At 36.8% G+C, this 19,817-nt stretch overlaps 1 protein-coding gene across 1 annotated transcript; it reads left to right on the top strand.

Annotated features, from left to right (window-relative positions):
* The first annotated feature begins 5,278 nt into the window (after nt 1-5,278).
* Nucleotides 5,279-7,999, top strand: LOC105976824 (uncharacterized). The gene is made up of 3 exons (XM_013002085.2): nt 5,279-6,506; nt 6,683-7,413; nt 7,514-7,999. The coding sequence occupies exons 1-3, from the start codon at nt 5,279-5,281 to the stop codon at nt 7,997-7,999; spliced, it is 2,445 nt and encodes an 814-aa protein (XP_012857539.2).
* The last annotated feature ends 11,818 nt before the right edge of the window (nt 8,000-19,817 follow it).

Raw genomic sequence — 19,817 nt, 5'->3', positions numbered from 1 at the left:
ATTCAATTTTGAGTCCTCAAATCATGAATTGCCAATTCATTGAGGAGAAGAAAATTTCCAAGGATGAGTTTGATAGACATAGGATTACTGATTTTCTTGATCAAAGAAAAATCCTTAGTCTAGTTGAGATTTCCTGTCCTTATGATCCCTCTGTTGAAGGAATTTTATGCCAATTTACAAACCTCCTTTTTAAAAGAAAAATTCTCCAAACTTTGGCAAAGTTTTTGTGCGAAATTCCATTTTCTTCCTTGTCTCCCAAAAATTATCAACTCTCATTTACAAACTCCTACTGTGATTGATGAGGATAATTATGGTGATTTTACTGAGGTTTGTAAGACTCTTTTTGGAAATCGTTTAAAATGTTGGCTTGCTCACCCCAGAAAATTCAAAGTTTCTCAACTCACTGCATTTTATTTTTGTCTTGTTCAGACTCACAGTGATGAATTGGGTTCCATCCAAAAATATCTCTGTGGTTACTAAACCTCATGCAGTACTCATGTATAAATTGGGGATGGGATTACAAGTTGATGTTGGCAAACTTTTCTTTAATAATTTAGGTCATCTTGCCCAGAAAATTTCATCCTCCACTCATCTTTCGTATCCTTCTCTCATCTACTCCATTCTGTTTTCTCAAAATTTGGGCCAAGATGAATCATAATATCTTCACACTCCACTTGGCATGATAACTGTTTCTCAAAATTTTCTCAAAGCTACTCATGTCCAAGATCTTCCCTGGAATGGAGATAATTTTCTCTCAACTGAATCAGGTCAAAATAATCTTGGTACTGAAGGTGTTGCTCCTCATGTTGACAACACCCCTGACAATCTTGTTTCTGTTCCTAGAGATCTCTTGTTACAACAGCTTACTCACTCTCTAGCTCAGATTACCTATCACCAGTCCATGGTGGAAATGCTCCAAAAAAACTCTTTCTGATCAAAAAGGGGGAGAAAAAGCTAGTCATGAAGTTGAAGCAGGGACTTCTCATCATTTGGATGCCAGAGGCAGAGAACATGGAGTTAATGAAGAAGAAGAAAAGAATGAGGGTGAAGCTGAAGGAGCAGAGGAAAGCAGCAGCAGCTGATACTGAGGACACTTTGGATATTCTGCTCTAAAGTTATTTTTATGAACAATATTTGTTTTTGTTCAGTTTGTTATTTTCCCTCTGATCTTTTATGCTAGGATTGCACTATTATTGTTATTTGCTATATTGGTTATCATATTCAGGGGGAGTTAAGCTAAAATTTGGTTTTGATCAGAAAGTTAAAAAGGGGGAGTTTGAAACACATGGATTATTTCCACATTGTGTTTTTAACTTTCTTATTTTTTAAACTAAATTTTAGTTATGGAATAAGTAGTGCTTAGTGGGTTAAGTATAGTGCTTAGTGGGTTAAGTATAGTGCTTAGTGGGCTAAGTAGTGCTTAGTGGATTTAATTGTGGATTTTATTCTAACTTCCTAACTAACCCACTAACCCATGTTCTTGAGTGCTCTTGTGGTTGGTTTTCTTGCAGATCATGGGCTGAGTAGTGGATGCTTGGAATGCTTATAAATACCGAATTCAATACTCAAGGAAGTTGATCGTAACTACGAAATAAAAAACCAAGAGCTGAAAAGAATTCATGAGTGTTTTAGAGTGGTTTTAGAATCGGTCGTTTGTACTCTTCATGAGTATAATCTTTACGTACTCCTCATGAGTACATTCTTTACGTACTTCTCATAAGTACATTCTTTGTAGTCTAGATTGTTTAGTATATATGTTTCTAGACTTGGTTGTAAGAATGATCAAGATAGTGATTCATTCATAAGTTCTTTACGTACTCCTCACGAGTACATCTTTGAAATCTAGAATTTTTAATATTTTTCTTTTAGTATCTAGATTTGATTGTAAGAATGATCTTGAAAAAGATTCATTCATAAGGAAGAAGTTTTCGCACCTCTTCTGTTTGTATTCTTGGAATACTGATTTTAATATATTTTTCCGTCCTGTAAAGGGCAAGTTCACAAGTCTTTACTTGTGAACATTTTTAATTCTGAGTATTGTTATTTTATCTTTATATTTCCGCTGCATGTTTGTTCAAGTGTCATAACACTTAAGATAACACCTCTGTATTAAACGAATTCGGGACCATAAATTCTTTCATCATCATCGAATTTTTGGTGCATTGTGGCGGAAGACGGCGCTGAAAAAGAAATTCGCGCAGGCAGGGCCCTTAATCGACTACGTGTGTTTAATCGACTATGTTCAATAGTCGATTAAGGCTTAATCGACTATGTTCAGTAGTCGATTAAGGTTAACAGACTCCAGTTGTTAATTTTTTTTATTTTATTTTTTTGATTTTTTGTTTATTGATTTCAATGTATAAATCAATTACAATGTTTGTATATTTTTTTTTAAATATAGTTGATTTCTGCATTTTTTTTTGTAATTGTGATTTGTTATTTTTAATAGCTAAAATTTTAATCGACTATGCATTAATAAACCTGATAGAGAAAAAAATTAAAAAAACAAAAAAAAAAATTAAAAACAAAATTAGAAACAAAAAAAAAAAATAAAGATTTTCCTTAATCGACTATGAAGCATAGTCGATTTAAGACTAATCGACTATGCTTCATAGTCGATTAAAAAAACGGAAAAAAAATAAAAAATCGTGGAGCACTGACCCAGTGATAAGGTGGCGGGCGGGGGTAAAGCTTGAAAATATAATGGCTGAAAATGGGTATGGACTTTTCTCAAATGGACTAAAATAATTTGGGCCTCCCTCAATTAAAAAAAGTAACGAGGGGGTTTTCTCAAAGAGCCCCTTATATATATATAGGGCTGGGCATTTGGGATCGGGATTCGGGATCCCGTCCCGTCCCGAACGGAATTTTACTATTTGGGACTAAAACTTCTGGAATTCGGGATTACGGGATTCGGGATCGGGATTAGGAACAAATACGGGATCGGGATTCGGGAGTTGGTTCAATCCCGATCGGGATATTTTAATCCCGAATTAGGAAAAAAAGAAAAAAAAAACTAATAAAAAACACAAACACACACACACACACACACACACACACACACACATATATATATATATATATATATATATATATATATATATATATATATATATATATATATATATATTCAAGTTGGTTTAGTGGATAAAATCATACTAATGGAAAAAAAATGCAATATTTCTCACTTTTTAGGCAAAAATATGGGATTTCCCGATCCCAATCCCGAATTCCCGAAATATTTCGGGATACCGATTTACCGGGATTTAATAATATGGGACGGGATTGGGATTTAAAATTTCTATCCCGAATCCCAAAATCCCAATCCCGAAAATCCCGATTTCCCGAAATCCCGTCCCGAACTCACACATATATATATATATATATATATATATATATATATATATATATATATATATATATATATATATATATATATATATATATATATATATATATATATATATATATATATATAATAGAATCATGCGTATTATATATATATATTATTTTATTGCATTTAATGTTTTTTATATTATAACCAAATGTAAATTTAATTTCTATATATACAAATTAATATTATACGTAAAGTTAATAATTATAGTTAATGACATGTACAATTATACAAATCATGACATGTTTTTCGCTTAATTTTCTTAACCAATCAAATGGACACATGGGATGAAATTAAAGACATGTCATCATTTGAAATTGACAAATGTCAATCAATTAGACATAGAATTCAACTTTTATATATTATATAGATAAGATTAATAATTAGTTAAAATATAATTATCATAATCTTATCAATAATTGTAAAATAAATTATTCTCTCTTTATATTTTATATGTATATAAAAATACCTGAATATTTGTATTATCTCAATAATAATATTATTTTATTTTACAAAGTAAGAACTTTATTTTATATTAATATATTAAAGGATTTTTGTGCATAAGTCCCTGATCAACCATCTTTATTATTCTACCGTTAGGGGTTATATCTCTTTCGCTAATAAGCCCATCCCTTTAATATTTATTATTAATAAAGGAAAAATTACAAAATTACCTCAAACCATATACACACAATTCTTAATTATAACCCCAATTTAATTAATTTTGACCACAAAAATCAAATTTTGACCTTTTCTTTTTAACTTTTATTTTCCGAGATTATATTTTTGCCGCCAGTTTCCGATGTTGATTTTTCGATTTTTTTTTCTGGTCTGTTTTTTACCCGACAGTTTCCGGCGTTGACTTTTTCAATTTTTTTGTCTGTTTTTTCTAGCGTTGACCGCCAGTCTCCGGCGGTTAATTTTTTTAGTGATTTTCTTTTTCCTAATTTTTTTATCCGTTTTTTACCCCCGCAGCTAAACGTTGATTAGGGGTGAGCAAGTTGGACCCATCAACCCGTCAAACTCGGTGAAAACCGTCCCGTTAGGACCGCAAGGATAGATCCATCTATTGGATTGGGTCCTTAAATGGACAAGATCCGAGGGTTTGGTCTAAGATGGGTTAAAAAAATATAATACCCGTGAAACCCGTCGCGCTCCACTATACAAAACGACGTCGTTTTGTTTATATTATGTAGTATAATAAATTAATAGTGTATAATTCATGAATAAAGTATCTATTACATGTCAAAAATTACATTTATAACGACGACATCGTCTCGTTTTGTGTATGGTTATCTATTTTATTTTAAATCTTGTCTTTTAAAGTTTGAATTTAGTTACTCTATTTTGTATTTATGGTTAAAACGTATTAATTTTGATTTACTCGTGATATTTAACATTGATGTTATTCACGTTTGTTTCAATTTAAAATTTTACGCTTGGTCAGTCATCTTAATTTCTAAATAATTTCGCGTAAAACTTATAAATTATTAAAGAAATTAACTTTTTTTAAATTACGAGGGGTTTCAACCCGTGAAGGTTGGGTTTTACTTTAAATCCGTAATAGACCAGTCTATCTTAAATGCATCGAAAACCCACAAGTTTGGTTCCTTAAAATCAAGAACCGTTGGTCGACGGGACGATGGCGGGTTTTGCTAGAACCCGCAGGTTTACGACCCGCGCACACCCCTAACGGTGGTCGTAGTTGTACAATCATTAAGAGTAATTGTATTGTAACTGACAGTACATTAACGTAATTGTACTGTCGTTGATAGTACAATTCAGGCTCGTTTGCTTAGTGCTATTAACCTCTATTAACTAAATAGTCGATTAAGGCTAATTGAACCCTAACCCTAACCCAGCGTGTCTTCCTTTTCCGGCGGCATGCAGCCACCGGACCACTCTGCTGCTCAGCCGGAGCAGCAGCCCTTTCCCCCACCTGTTGGTCGTTCGACCTTTGCAGCAACGCTGGCCACCAAGCGTACATCTTCTCCTCCTCGCCTAACGCCTGTTGCTCTAGCGCCACGTCCCATAGCTTCCGTTGAACAAGCTCCTGCGGTGTTCTTCTCACCTATAGAAGTCGATCAATTAAATCGTCAAGTTGATAATACATTGATCATGAAATTTTCGGCAGGCCGCCCGAGTCTTCAAGATATTCGTTCTCACATCACATCGGAATGGAATTTGGCATCGGAGCCTGCCATAGGGTTCTTAGATCCAAGGCACATCACAATCCACATGGGTTCGATTCAAGATGCGAAACTTGCTCTTTCACGAAATTCCAATAATATCAAGAACTGTATGTTCCGTTTGTTTCGTTGGACCCCGGATTTTACAATTGGTAAGGACAGCGGCAAGGTTGCTGTTTGGGTCCGTTTTCCGAAATTACCACTACCGTATTTCATTGGAGCGGCGCTTGGTACCATACTAAGAGCAGATGACAGGACTATTGCTTTCACCCATACCCACTATGCAAGGGTATGCATTGAAGTTAACGTTGCGCAACAACTGCCCGAGTCAATTTTCATAGGAACATCTAAGGAGAACGGCTGGTGGCAAAAGGTCGAATACGAAGGGAATCATACTTTCTGTGCTCATTGTGGATTGCTAGGGCATCTAGTCGGTGCCTGCAGGAAAAAACAAGGGCTAGCTAAACCTCTGCCAAAGAATAACAACCCACTTGTGAAACCACCTACTCGCATACTCCGAAGAGGTGAATCCGAATCAGATCCTAAAGAGGACAAGATAACTCAGGTCCCCAACTCGCAACCAGCTAATGAGAAGGTCGAAGTTTCTACGGGAAATATGGACCAATTGCGGCAACAAGGGGCAGACGGAATCAATCCTATCCGACAGGAGAAAGAAATACAAAACCCTAGGAATATTAACGATAATGGGGAAGGGTTACATTGGGATGAAGACGCCATACAGGAACCACTGAGGCAATCCCAGATGAACAATAACGAGGAAGTGGGAGAGAAAATAACGATGGCAGAATCGAACGCCGAGTCGAGGCAGAAGTCTATCAAAATTGGAAATCAGTTCGATGCCTTAACTGGAGTTGAAGAAGAGAACTATGCATTAACAGTTTATCGCTCGAGCGAGATCGAAGGTTAACAATCCGAAGAGTCGATATTTTATCACAACTACCGATAGAGTTACCAGGTCTCTGGCAAAGTTACCCATCAACCCTCAAAGTAAATTATGTCGTGCATGATTTGGAACACGCGTGGGGTTAATCAACAAGCCACAGTGAATCGCATTAAAACTCTCGTGTCTCTATCCTAGTTATTCTTGAACCGAAACTCCCCTCGACCAGATTGCAAAACTTTGCTTCAAAACTTGGTTTTCCCTCGTCGTTGCATGGTGAAGATAGAAATAAGTACATATGGATCCTATGGAAAACAGATGTTAATATTCAATGTTTGAATATTTATGAACAGGCTATCACAGTTTCAGTGGCCTTTCCTCGCCAGCCGGTTTTCACTGCTACTTTCGTTTACGCTAGCTGCTGGCATAGAGTAAGAAGAGATCTTTGGGCGCACCTTTCATCCATAAACGACATCATCACGGGGCCCTGGTTAGTGGGTGGGGACTTCAACACTATTCTGGATATCATGGAGAAAAAAGGAGGGCGGATAGACGTTACTAAATTATACGATTTTCAAAACTTCGTATTGGTGGACGCTGGTTTCATTGGAAATCCGTTCACATGGAGTAATAATAGGACAGGGCTGAATCGGGTGTGGCAAAGACTAGACAGGGTGTTGGTTAATACGACATTTCACAGTCTGTTTCCGGCTTTAAAAGTGACGCATCTCGAACGGGTCGCCTCGGATCATGTGCCGTTGAGCATTAGTTTGGAGCTTCTCCAACAAACAGGTCATAAGAAGTTTGTCTTCCAACGCATGTGGGTCGACCATGTTTCCTTTCATGAAGTCGTCAAGCAGGCATGGGCGACACCTATTTTGGGTTCCCCATCGCACGTCTTTCATAAAAAACTTCTTAATGTCCGCAAGGTTTTAAAGCATTGGAATTGGGAAACGTTTGGGGACGTTCATCGTAATAAAAAAAGAATGTCAGGAATTAATTCAATGTTTGGAGAACGCTTTACAGCAGGGTTGGAACACCCAAAAGGAAGAGCACCTTACGGCCACCAAAAAACGATTGGCGCAATACGAGCTTTGGGAAGCGGAAATGCTTAGCAACAAGGCTCGCATTGCGTGGGAGAAAGACGGGGATCGCAATACAGCCTTCTTTCATGCGAGCATAAAAGACCGGCGGCAGAAATCCTTGATTCAAGTGACACGTGCAGATGGTTCAACTACCACGACTCCTAAAGATATAGGGAGTATCGCAGAAAATTTTTTCGCCCAATTATTCAATGCTTCGACGTATTACATGGAGGAGGAATTATTCCAAAATATCCCTCAGACGGTGAATGAGGCCACAAATGAGGAGTTTTGTAGAATTCCAGAGATTGACGAGATTCTGGAAGCAGTTAAGGGGATGAACGCGTCAAGCTCGCCAGGCAATGATGACATGCAATATTACCAAGAATATCGAAGCGAACCAAGTGAGTCAATACAAGGTGGGAAGGAATGAGCTGGCCGTCTCTCATCTACTGTATGCGGATGATATTCTCATGTTCACCAACGGAGGCCGGCAGTCCATACAACACCTCTTGGAGATTATTAAAAAAATATGAAAAGTCCTCCGGACAGTTGGTTAATGTAACGAAGAGCCAACTTTATGTCGGTAAATGGGCGGAGAGCGAGGCAACTCATATTGAGCAGATAACGGGAATTCGTCGTAAAGAGCTCCCTCTTAGATATTTAGGGGCACCAATTTACTTTGGGCGAAGCAAGGCTAAGTATTATGAAAACCTCGTGCAGCAAATCAAAGGTAAGCTTCTTGGCTGGAAAGGGAAATTTCTATCGTTTGCAGCTAAAATCACGTTGATAAAGTCCGTTCTAGCTAGCATCCATGTGTATACTCTAGCATGCACGAAAGTCCCAGGCTCGATTCTTGTCCGTCTCGAACAGCTCATGGTTTTCTTTCTATGGAGCTCCGGAGGCGACACGAGAACTCATTGGGTTAAATGGTCAACAGTCTGCACTCCGTCAAACGAGGGGGGTTTGGGCATTCGTCCTTTAAAACAAGTTATGGCTTGTATGCACGGCAAGCTCTGGTGGATGGTTATTCAAAATCATTCGTTGTGGGCCAAGTTCGTTAAGGCGAAGTATTGTGACAAAAGGGAGAACATTAACCGTCGCACAACTTCGCCTCTATGGATCTCGGTTCACAAGCATAGAGACTGGATGGCGGAATGTGTTAGATGGATTGTGGGTCAAGGAAATATAAAATTCTGGGCTGATAATTGGCTTGGAGAGGTTCTGACTGGTCCTCTGCCATGCGATAAGCTCCTTACGGTGGCAGCGGCTTTCCCACGTATATCAGAATTCCTCCCCTTAATTCCCGGAAGCGAGCATGCGAAGATTATGAATATTCATTTGGACCATCATACTCCGGACAAGCTTGTTTTCACGCTTACTCAATCCGGGGAATTCTCAACTAAGATTTATTTCGATCACCTTATGAAAGCTGGACGGATAGAATTTGGCATAAATTCATACCGCCCAAAACAAGTGGATTTATGTGGAAACTAATTCATCATGGCATTCCTGTGGATCTTCGAATTATATCACGGGGTATCCCAATAGTCTCGAAATGTGTGTGTTGTCGAACGCCTCATCAAGAAGACATACAACATTTATTCCTTCGGTCTGAGGTGGCAAGGATGGTTTGGCAAAGGTTCGGCGACATGTTCAAGCTTCCATCGGAATATGCCTCTGTCAAACACGCATTGAATGTCTGGGTCCCGAAGCCAAAGTTATCTTCTCTGTATGTTATGATTCGTACGTCGGTTGTCTGTAACATCTTTCGAGAAATATGGATTGCGCGGTGTGCAGTGGTGTTTGAAGGAGGATCGGAGGAATGGTTGTCAATAACATCTGCCGAAAGGTGATTCAGAGTAGTCATTTCATGGGAATAACATATGCACCAAGACAATCATCCACAAAGCTTCAATTAGCTCAATACTGACGGCTCATCTAAAGGTGGTATTTGTTCGGGCGGCGGCATTATTCGTGATTCGGGAGGGAATATTATAGCTGGCTTTTCGTCATTTTTTGGAATTGTTGCTGAATTTCTTGCAGTTGCCCAAGGCATCATTCGTCTATGCAAGGATATGGGATTAGAAACTGATTCGCTTTTGGTGGTCAATATAATGCTATCCGTTACAAAGTCGTAGCTTGGGAATTGATTTACGTTCATAGATTATGCATGCAAGAGGTGTCTCCGTCGCACAAGTTCCAGCGTCAAAAGAATATGGTGGCGGATCGGCTAGCTAATCAAGAATTCATCTCCGGGAATAGCTTACCTGCTGAGGTGAAGGCGGCTTACATAAGCGACAAATTGGGTTAGTAAGATGTTTGGTTGATGAGATTCGTATTTAGTCAAGCCCTCTACTACACTCAAAGCCCGCAATTAAGTGTTATGATTTGGTTAAATTAGTAGCACCCCTCCCCTGCGATTAATTTTGTAGGAGGTGATTAAAAGAGGAAAATACAATGTTATTAAAACAGTATCTTATTTTTTTTAATTAAAATACTTTTTAGACAATTCACATCAAGTACCAGAATTTAACAAATTTAATACAAGATATGACTTTTGTTGTGTTTATATTACGGTTATAGAGATTAATATAACAATATTACTGTGTTAAACACTAGTATAGTTAATATTACTGCCAACCACGGTAATATTGTTGTCTAAATGGGAGCAAAAAGATGTTAAAAAAAAAAAAAAAAAAAAAAAAAAACGAAAAAGACAATGCCGGAAACCGGCGGAAAAATCAAGAAGAAAACGAAAAAAAAAAAGTCAACGCTGGAGCCTGGCGGCGACAGACCAAATTGTACTAAAAATTTGTGTTTTGGGTCAAAATTGAATAATTTGTGAAATTTAGAGTCAAATTGAGGTTAAATTAAGTTAATGGATGAAATTGGAGCATATTAAAATGTGAAGGGCTATTTTAGTGTTTTACAGACCTCTGGACAATGTGTCGACTTTTTTGTAAAATAGTTCTTTATCTGGACCCCTTTATGAATAAGTACACATTGATGGGCTTATTTGTAAAGTGTTCATATATTAATGGGGCAAAAAAATAAAACTTTCACAGACTTGTTTCATTAATATATTTTATAACACTTCATTTTATTTAAGAAAAAATAGTCAGATATCATATCAAAAAATAATTTAGTTTATTTAATATATAATTTTGTATTGTTATTTTTATTTGAAAAAACTAATTTATAAATATTATAATAATATTTTAGGAACAATCTTTTGTTTTTAAATATATATTTTTGGAACAAAAGTATTTGAGTCAAATAAGTTTAATAATTACAATAACGTCATGTACTTTTTTTTTCACTATAGCGATAAACATATCATATATTCCCAAACATCTAAACAACTTATAAAAAATAAAAAGTAACTTATAAGCTACACATCCAAACACCTTAAAAAATAGTTTTTAAAATAAGATCTAACAACTTATCATATCCTAAAACATCTTATCTTAAAAAATAGCTTATAAGATGTTTTAAATAACCTTAGCCAAACGTGCTCTATGTTTACCTTTATTGAACGGTTAACATATGAATATTACTCCATTACACAATAATAATGACTTTCGTTGTGTTAATATTACTATGGTAAAAATTAATATAGCAATATTATTGTGTTAAACTGTAGTATAATTAATATTACTGTGTTTAACATTAATCTAGTTAATATGACTGTCAACCACAACAATATTGTTTTTTCAATGGGGCAAAAAGATGTTAAATTTAAAATAAATAATTAAAAAGTCAATGTCGCCGGAGACTGGCATTAACTGCCAATCAGCGACAGTAGAAGCAGAAAAAAAATCGAAAAAGTCAACGTCAGAAACCGGCGGAATTAAGGAAGGAGAAAAAATAGTTAATGTCAGAGACCGCCAGTTAACAGCGGCGACAGGTGAAAACTGTACTAAAAATTGAGTTTTTGGTTAAAATTGAATAAATTGTGAAATTTGGGATCAAATTATTGTTATATTAAATTAAATGATGAAATTATAGCATACTAAAATGTGAGAGGCTATTTTAGTCATCTACACACATATAGCCAATGTGTAGACTTTTTTGTAAAAAAAATTTTTGTCTGAACCCCTTCATAAATAAGTATGTCATGATGGACTTATATGTAATCAAAAAAAAAAAAGGGTTTTAATTGCAAATGTTAACAGGGAATGGTAATAATCTCCGAGGCCTGACAAAATCATTAGGGTTTATCTATCGTCGACTCTTGAATCAAAATATTTTGAGTAGTACGTACGTAACAATGAAAAGGGTAAAAAGGGAAGAGGGTTCAAACTCCATGGACAAGATATCAGAGTTACCACAAGATATCTTGCAGCGAATACTTTATTGGCTATCCCAAGAAGATGCTGTCCGAACCTCTGTATTGTCCAAATCATGGCGTAATATTTGGTGCACTCGCCCCAATCTCCACTTTTCGGATGCCGCCTTTAAAGGAAACATGCATCAATTTCTCTCCGTTGTGAGCAACACTTTACAACTGTATCGTGATCAAGGACTGCACGTGGATGAATTTCATGTTTGTATGTCGGTATTCAGTTTCGACTGTGCATCTGTTTCTCTTGTTGATGAATGGGTTCGAATACTCACTAGCATGTGCGTGAAGAAGTTTTGTCTTTGTAATCTTCCGAAACGTAGTATAGTAGAAGAACTGCACTTTGTAGAACTGCCCTCTGTAGTCTTTGGAGCCAAATCTCTCGAAGATTTGCATTCAGAAGTTGCACCGAGAGGCTATTGAAAGGATGGTACTTTTCAAGAATCTAACATCACTTAGTCTCCAACGAGTCTCGATGGAGGACGGGATTTTCGAGAAGATAATCTCATGTTGTCCTTTGATTGTAACTTTGGACATCGGAGTGTGTACAATGTTAAGAAAAATTACAGTAAAAAATCTTCATAATCTCAAGGACTTTAATTTTTCAGAATTCATGTACGGTACAGCCTCTTTGGAGCGGGAACTTTGTACGATCGAAATCCACACTCCATCTCTTGAAACCATCTATATCGACGCATGCAATTTTTGGTGGAGAAATTCAAGTTCAATTGCGTCCCTTTATCTTTGGTTTCATCAGTTTTAAATGGTGTGTGTAGTATTTGTCGTCCAAGAAACATCGAAGACGACCTCTGCGGCGACAAAGGGGAGAGGAAAAGGATCGAGCGTCTGTGGAATATTCTAACCGAGAGAAAAATTACAAAGGAAGATCGGTTGTGGTTTCGAGATTTGGAGGAAGTGAGAATGGAGATTTCTGACTATAATAAAAAAGAATGGCGTCCGACAACTCTGTCTGAATTGCCAAAGTACAATAACAATAATCGAGCGATGAGTTTGATGGAATCGCCAGACTATCGCGTATATGATCCAAAAGATCAATGGCATTACAAGAGTTCGTCCAGATTGCGAAACGAGAATCGAAGTGAATCTGTTAGCATTCGGTTTGCATTGAAATGGAGACAAGATACTGGAATTTGAATAGTGAACATCACAAGATGAAGTGGCTTGGTGGTACATTAACCAGAGTGAGTGTCCGTGCATTAACTAGACTTTTGTTTTTGTTTTGACTTTTTTTTTTTTTTTTTTATCAAGAGTTGTATAAGGTGGAACTCCTAGAGGTGATTGGCCAAGATCATAAACCGAGCCGACCCCCGGTAATATATTAATGATGGGGTTGAAATTCCCGGAGGTGATTAGTCGAGCTCTTAAACCGAGCTGACTCCCAAAAATATTATTGGACTTTTATTTATGGTCTGCAGTTATTGGATTTCTTCACTTACTGGACTTCTATATTGGGATTCAATTATTGGATTTTCTTCACTTATTGGATTTCGGTTATGGTCTTCCATTGTCGGATTCCTCTTCATTTATATTGGATTTCTCTTATGGAGCTCGTTTATTGGACTTCTCTTATTATTCTCCCGTATTTGATTCCTTTTATGATGCGCGGTTACTGGACTTCTTTTGATGCTCAGTTATTGGACTTCTTTTATGGTGCTTAGTTTTCTATAAATGAATTTCAGACTTCTATTTTTCAGTCTCCATTGAACCACTTCTCTTGGTTCACTACACACTATAGGGATGTAAATGATGGGGGCATATTACGCCATATTTATTTATGGGCCGAAATCTAATTTTATTATGCTCGATGGATTCAAAGGAATGGCATATTTCCGACTTGGACCGAACTCTTAGCTCACCCCGTCAGCTCCGGAAGCCCACGATGAATTATTCGGTGAATTGTGGAAAAATGAACGAAAATAGAAGCAAAATCCTACATGCATGCAAATTAAATTTAGGGCAAATATCAAGTACCATATTTCCATTCAAAGACTGCAGGTACTATCTATCAACACAACTTATTATCCACCAAAAGGTAAGATCGGTCTTGCACACACCACAATTCACGATAAAAAACAAACGCGTTTCTCTCCTCTCCTCTTTCAGTATTCCTTATTTATTACTCTTTATTGACTTGTCTTCCACAAGTAACTTGAGTGTTGGAGTGTCCACCCGGGGCTCAAGTTCCTGGATTTCAGGTGAACAAAGTTCTATTTCGCTCGATGCATGCTCGAGAAGAGCCAATTTGGTTGGGGTTAAATCAACCCCCATCAAAAGCTAACTTATTCAAAGCCTAGGTAAGCAATTTGAACATAATTGTACATAGTAATCGACTATTTCACGCTTAACTCAATCTTGATTCAGTATATCTTCACAATTTTCTTAACAATTTGCCACTGTGAAAATAAATTTTTAACATCAAATATTTGTACTATAGCTAATAACGTATAGAAAAACATTTAACATAACGGTAGAAACCTAACTTCGCACATTTGCCTTAGTTGTTAGATCCGAGATTAAAGGCTTAAATAATGATTATTTGAGAAACGAGATATATATTATATGGGAAAGTACAATTTGTACCCTTGAACTATGGAACTTGTCACAAACACCCTCTATATAAAATGGTCCCTCGGTAAGCTATCCCGTTAGTTGTTGCTCATGTGGCGGTTTGACCTTTTCTTTTTCACATCTTAAACTATGAATTGAATTTTTATGGACACATTTACCTCTGTGCTTATCTTTATATATATTTTTATTTCTTATTGTTCAATATTTAAATTTATTTCAAATTTTGATCAACTTAACTTAATTGTATACATTTCTAAATTTATATTATTTTATCTCGAGTAATTATTTTATCTCATCACATTTATTTTTTATAAACTAGCATTTTTCCCCGTGCAATGCACGGGATAAATCAATTTATATTCAAAAAAAATAAATCAATTTAATACATAATAAGAAAATATAGTACATCAATATAGTAAAATTTAATAATGTATTATTAATCATATTTTATATAACATTAATTTTTTTAAATATTGCATATTAAGATTTATAATCCAAATATATAGGTTTAGATTTAACAAATCAAATTTCTATCTTTATATATTAAGATTTGAGATATATTGATGAAAAATAAGATATTGATAATTGTTGAAAATTAGTACAGAAAAAATATTAAAAATAAATAATTACAAAAATACCGTTAGAGTTCTTTTAGGGTTGCCCAGCGTTTCTTTCTTTTATATATAAGATATTATTTCATCTATATCTGTTTAAAATTATCTCGTATTTTCCAAAAAAAATCATTTACATTGAAGTAACCTTTAAAATTTTAAACAAAGGATAAACAAATAAATTATTGAATTAGGAAAAACGACATCTCCAACTATTTTCACCTCTGTTATTCTTTTTTTTAATTGTTTTTTTGACTAATATTCCTGACTACAAAAACTACAAATTACAAATGCACAAATGACCAAAAACCTCTCTTTCCTCCTCGTCAAAACATTCTGCTCTGCCGCCACCTCTGTCATCAACTACGAAAATCACCCCAATTCAAAAGTGGTGATATGATCCAGCCATGCATCGAGGTTAATGCCGAGCTGACCAAATTGAAGACTCTCAGTGTGAATGTTGATGAGATGGCGGTGCCTAGAGAGATGCTTCAATCATTCTCTATATAGAGGTTGAACGCATTGGAATTTCAAGCTACAAAATACTCGTGTTCATATCCACTTCAATGGATGCTAGATAGTGTGCTTGGCGATGTGGTGCAGAGATGTGTAAGTTCGCTACCACACAGAGAGATCGATCTTGTTTATACTCCTTGTGATATTTGTCCAGATTCGAGGACGAATCCTTTTAAAGAGGGGGAGAATGATACGATCCGCACAAGCTCCAAGACAAAGAATTGGAAGAAGAGAAAGCGAGTGATATTAATGGAGCCGTTCGTGTTAGGATGAAGAATAAATGCTTGAATCAGGCCTTTGAGGAGTCCGTGGTTTGGAATTGGAAGAAAAGAAAGAGAAGAATTCGTTGGACAAGTCGAATTCCATGCATCCGAGATTCCCGCCTATTCTGGCAGAGTTTACCATTCGAGTTATAACTCTCGAATCTGAAGTCCATTTAAACTGATTCAAAATGATTTGGAAAGCTAATTGAAAGATCTACAACTTTCATGTTTTGAGCAAAGAGATATTCGAAGTGGAACAGTGTCGAAATTGAGCTTTAATTGCATGCACGTGCACAGCCCAATGTCGCGAGATTAGAAGGGTGATCGAGAAGCCGACTTGAAGATCAATTTATTTAATTTATTTATTCACGTTTTTAATTAGGTTTTATTATGTTTTTATTATTTAAGAGTATTTTATGGTTAGAATTTGCTTATTTATTTATTTCCTTATTATAGTTTAGGTATGAGTCATTTTCCTTGTGAGAAAGGAGTCTTTTTAGACCTTATAAATAGGTTGCCACTTTGGCATATTTTAGAGGACGAATTTTGATGATTTAATTGAGAATATTCTCTTTGGTTCTTTAAGAACTCTTCGAACATATCGGTGGATTCTGTTTGTTCACCCCAACTTATCAATCGATCTTTCACAATCGATTGTGGCGTCTTCACATACCAAGGTTCTTGCCTCTTTATAGGCAACGGGTCGCAGTTCCACCCCTTTGAATCTTTGTTTTTGGATGTTTTCGATCTTGCTTCCGCGTAAGATATTGGATCTTGTAACGAGTTCTACGGGATTCGTATCAAGTGGCCTCTGCATTAATTCCCCAATTCCACTATATTCATCATGAGGGCCGGCCCTGGGGTGGGGCAAGCAGGGCCCATGCCCAGTGCCCAAAGACCTACAGTGGCCCAGTTTTCTATTTTTTTAAATATACATGTCATATATTTCTTTTTATGCAAAAATTTATTATTTTATTATTAAAAAAAAAATACTCTTCTACTTAAAAAAAATATTCTTATGTTATTATTTTTAAATTTAGTTTAAAAGTAAACATAATTTAAAATTTTATTTAGTCAAACAAAAATTTATTGCATATTCCTCTAACATTTTTTTGGCGTAATTTTGTTTATCTTGATTTACATTAATATTTTTAATCTTTTATGTATGAAGTTTCTATTAATAAATAATTTATTTATATTATGTCATTAAGCATAATATGCTAAAAAAGAAAACCTGAATTTATGTATTATTAGTCGTACAAATTATATTCTCGCCTAGGTCCCCCAAATACGCCGAATCGGCCCTGTTCATCACCGGCTCTATGCATAAATGTGAAGTGAGATGTTTTTTAAAACAAAATTGTTGTGGAAAAAGGTTTCCATTAACAAGGTTGTTGCAGGGTTATGCAAAATTAAGTTTTGGGTATGGGCTGGCGGTGCAGGGTCTGGGGTGGATGAATTTCATGTCATTAGGATTGCCCTAACTTTATTTTGCAGTAGAAAATAATAAGGGCAAAAAAGTAAATGCTCATTAGTATTACGGTGCTAAATTTCTAATATTTGACTGTTAAAGTCATGGACTATTTTGAGACGTTTTATAGCTCATGGCGTGTTTGTGACAAGCCCATAATTCATGGGTTCAAACTGTACTTTTTTTAAAAAAAATGTTTGAATTTATTATAAATGGTTATTTATTTTGTGCTTTTGTTTTGCAGTGCAACCTGGTGTGCCCCAGACCACTTTCGAACGCCAGAGGAAGGCTAAAGCCAATTATCATGTTCATGCAATGTACTCTATATTCTTATAAGATGGTTGGTTTGTGCTATACCGGGCTTTGATGGCAACCTCTAAGGCCCATTCGAGATGTGTGTGGGGTATTAGACGCAATTCCATGCTTAAATTTAAGAATATTTCGCATCTTATCGGCATTAAGGTCCGACCGTTTGAGGATCCTTTGGCCACACGATGGATCTATCTACTTAGGTCTGATTTAAGTGATGATTAAGCCGGGGTTCGCGTTCAAGTTTAGATCATTTGAGCTCTAATGAGATACTAATTCCATCAGTGTTTTATTTATTTATTTTACAATGAATAGCGATTTATTTAATCTCTTATATTATGTGGGATCCGTACTTGAGTCTCAATGATTGTATATGAAGAATAAAATTGGAGAAAGAGAGAATTTTGTCTCTCACGTATATTATTGACATATATAGTTGCATGTAGGAAACCCTAACCTATTGATACCACTGCAATCGAAACAGGAATGGAGAGGACGTGATGACTAGAGACAAAATCTCGAAACAGTGGGGTCGGGAGTCCTTTCGTGAAGATATCAGCAAACTGGTAGGCGGATGAGACATGAACGACTCGAACGTGTCCCAAAGAAATTTTATCGTGGACGAAGTGTATATCGATTTCCAAATGTTACGTGCGAGAGTGTTAAATAGGATTGCTGGATTAGTAGATGGCACTAACATTGGCATCATAAACATTAATGGATTTCGAAGGAGGGCATAGCAGCTCAGAAAGAAGATTGCGTAACCATGTTGTTTTGGCAACGGCATTTGCGACAACTCGATTTCAGCATTTGCACAAGACCAAGAAGTAGTGAACTGTCATTTGGAAGACCAAGAGATGAGGTTGTTGTCGAGCGAAACGCAATAGTCCGATGTTGAACGACAGGTGTCAGGACATCCACCCCAATCGGCGTCGGAGTAAGCGACAGGAGATAAGTCCGGATTGGGAGAGAGGAGAAGACCGTGGTCGAGAGTACTACGAATGTAGCAAAGGATACGCTTGAGAGAAGCCGTATGAGATTCCCTCGGATCATGCATAAATAAATAAACTTGTTGCACAAAAACAAAGATGTCGGGACGAGTCAAGGTGAGGTATTGCAGTGCACCAGCAAGGCTGCGATAGAGGGTTGGTTAGCAACCGGGGGTCTAGCAGTCAAAGATAGCTTGCCTTGGTATCAACAGGTGTAAGGCAAGAGTTGCAGGAAGCCATGTGTGTGTGCGCTCTAGTATCTCATCAGCGTACTTGTGTAAAGAGAGAAATTGCCCATTCGATGAGCGAGTGATTGTTAAGCCGAGAAAATAGTGAAGGTAGCCAAGATCCTTCATTGCAAACTCCTGATTGAGGTTCTCAATGATAGAGCGTAGGAGTGCAGGTGTGGAAGTAAGCACAATATCATGGACATACGATAGAAGGAAGACGAGGAAATTGTTTCCACGGTACACAAAGACTGAGGTGTCCGATTTGCATTATGTAAAGCCCATGGTGGTGATATAACTGAAAAAACGCTTATACCAAGCTCGGGGGCCTGCTTGAGACTGTATAAAGCCTTGTTGAGACGGCACACGGGAGTAGGGTGAGATGGATCGACGAATCCGGCAGGTTGCTCGCAGTTGACAGTTTTAGAGAGAGTGCCATGTAAAAAAAGCATTTTTCACATCGAGTTGGTGGATCGGCCACGATCGTGAGTTGGCCTAGGTCTGGAGGTGGTGCCTCAGGCGGAGCAGATGTCGGCTGGGTTGGAGGACTGTTCCACAAACTGTTGGAACAAGGTGATGAAGTGTTGGAACAGTTTGGCGAAAGCTGAGGAAAAATGAGTAGTGGAAGTGTGTTTTCACCCATTTAGAGATAGGGAGTGTGTTTGTTGAGGGGTGGACTCAACAAAAGGAAAAAGAGTTTCATCGAAGGTGACATGGTGGAAGATAATGATTCAGCAGGTGGATCGATCAAGGAAACGATAGCCTTTATGAGAGGAAGGGTGATGACCGAAATAAACACAAGGAGTGGAGCGGGGGGGCTAGTTTATGTAGTGTAGTGGCGGTGAGATTGGATAATAGAGACAACTGAAAACTCGAAGGTGAGAGTATGTAGGTTTTGTTAGGTAAACAGATGATACGATCCAGCCAATTA

Source organism: Erythranthe guttata, chromosome 5 (assembly GCF_056151865.1).
Source record: "Erythranthe guttata isolate IM_541 chromosome 5, IM_541, whole genome shotgun sequence".
Classification (NCBI taxonomy): Eukaryota; Viridiplantae; Streptophyta; class Magnoliopsida; order Lamiales; family Phrymaceae; genus Erythranthe; species Erythranthe guttata.
This window is presented reverse-complemented; position numbering and strand designations above follow the sequence as displayed.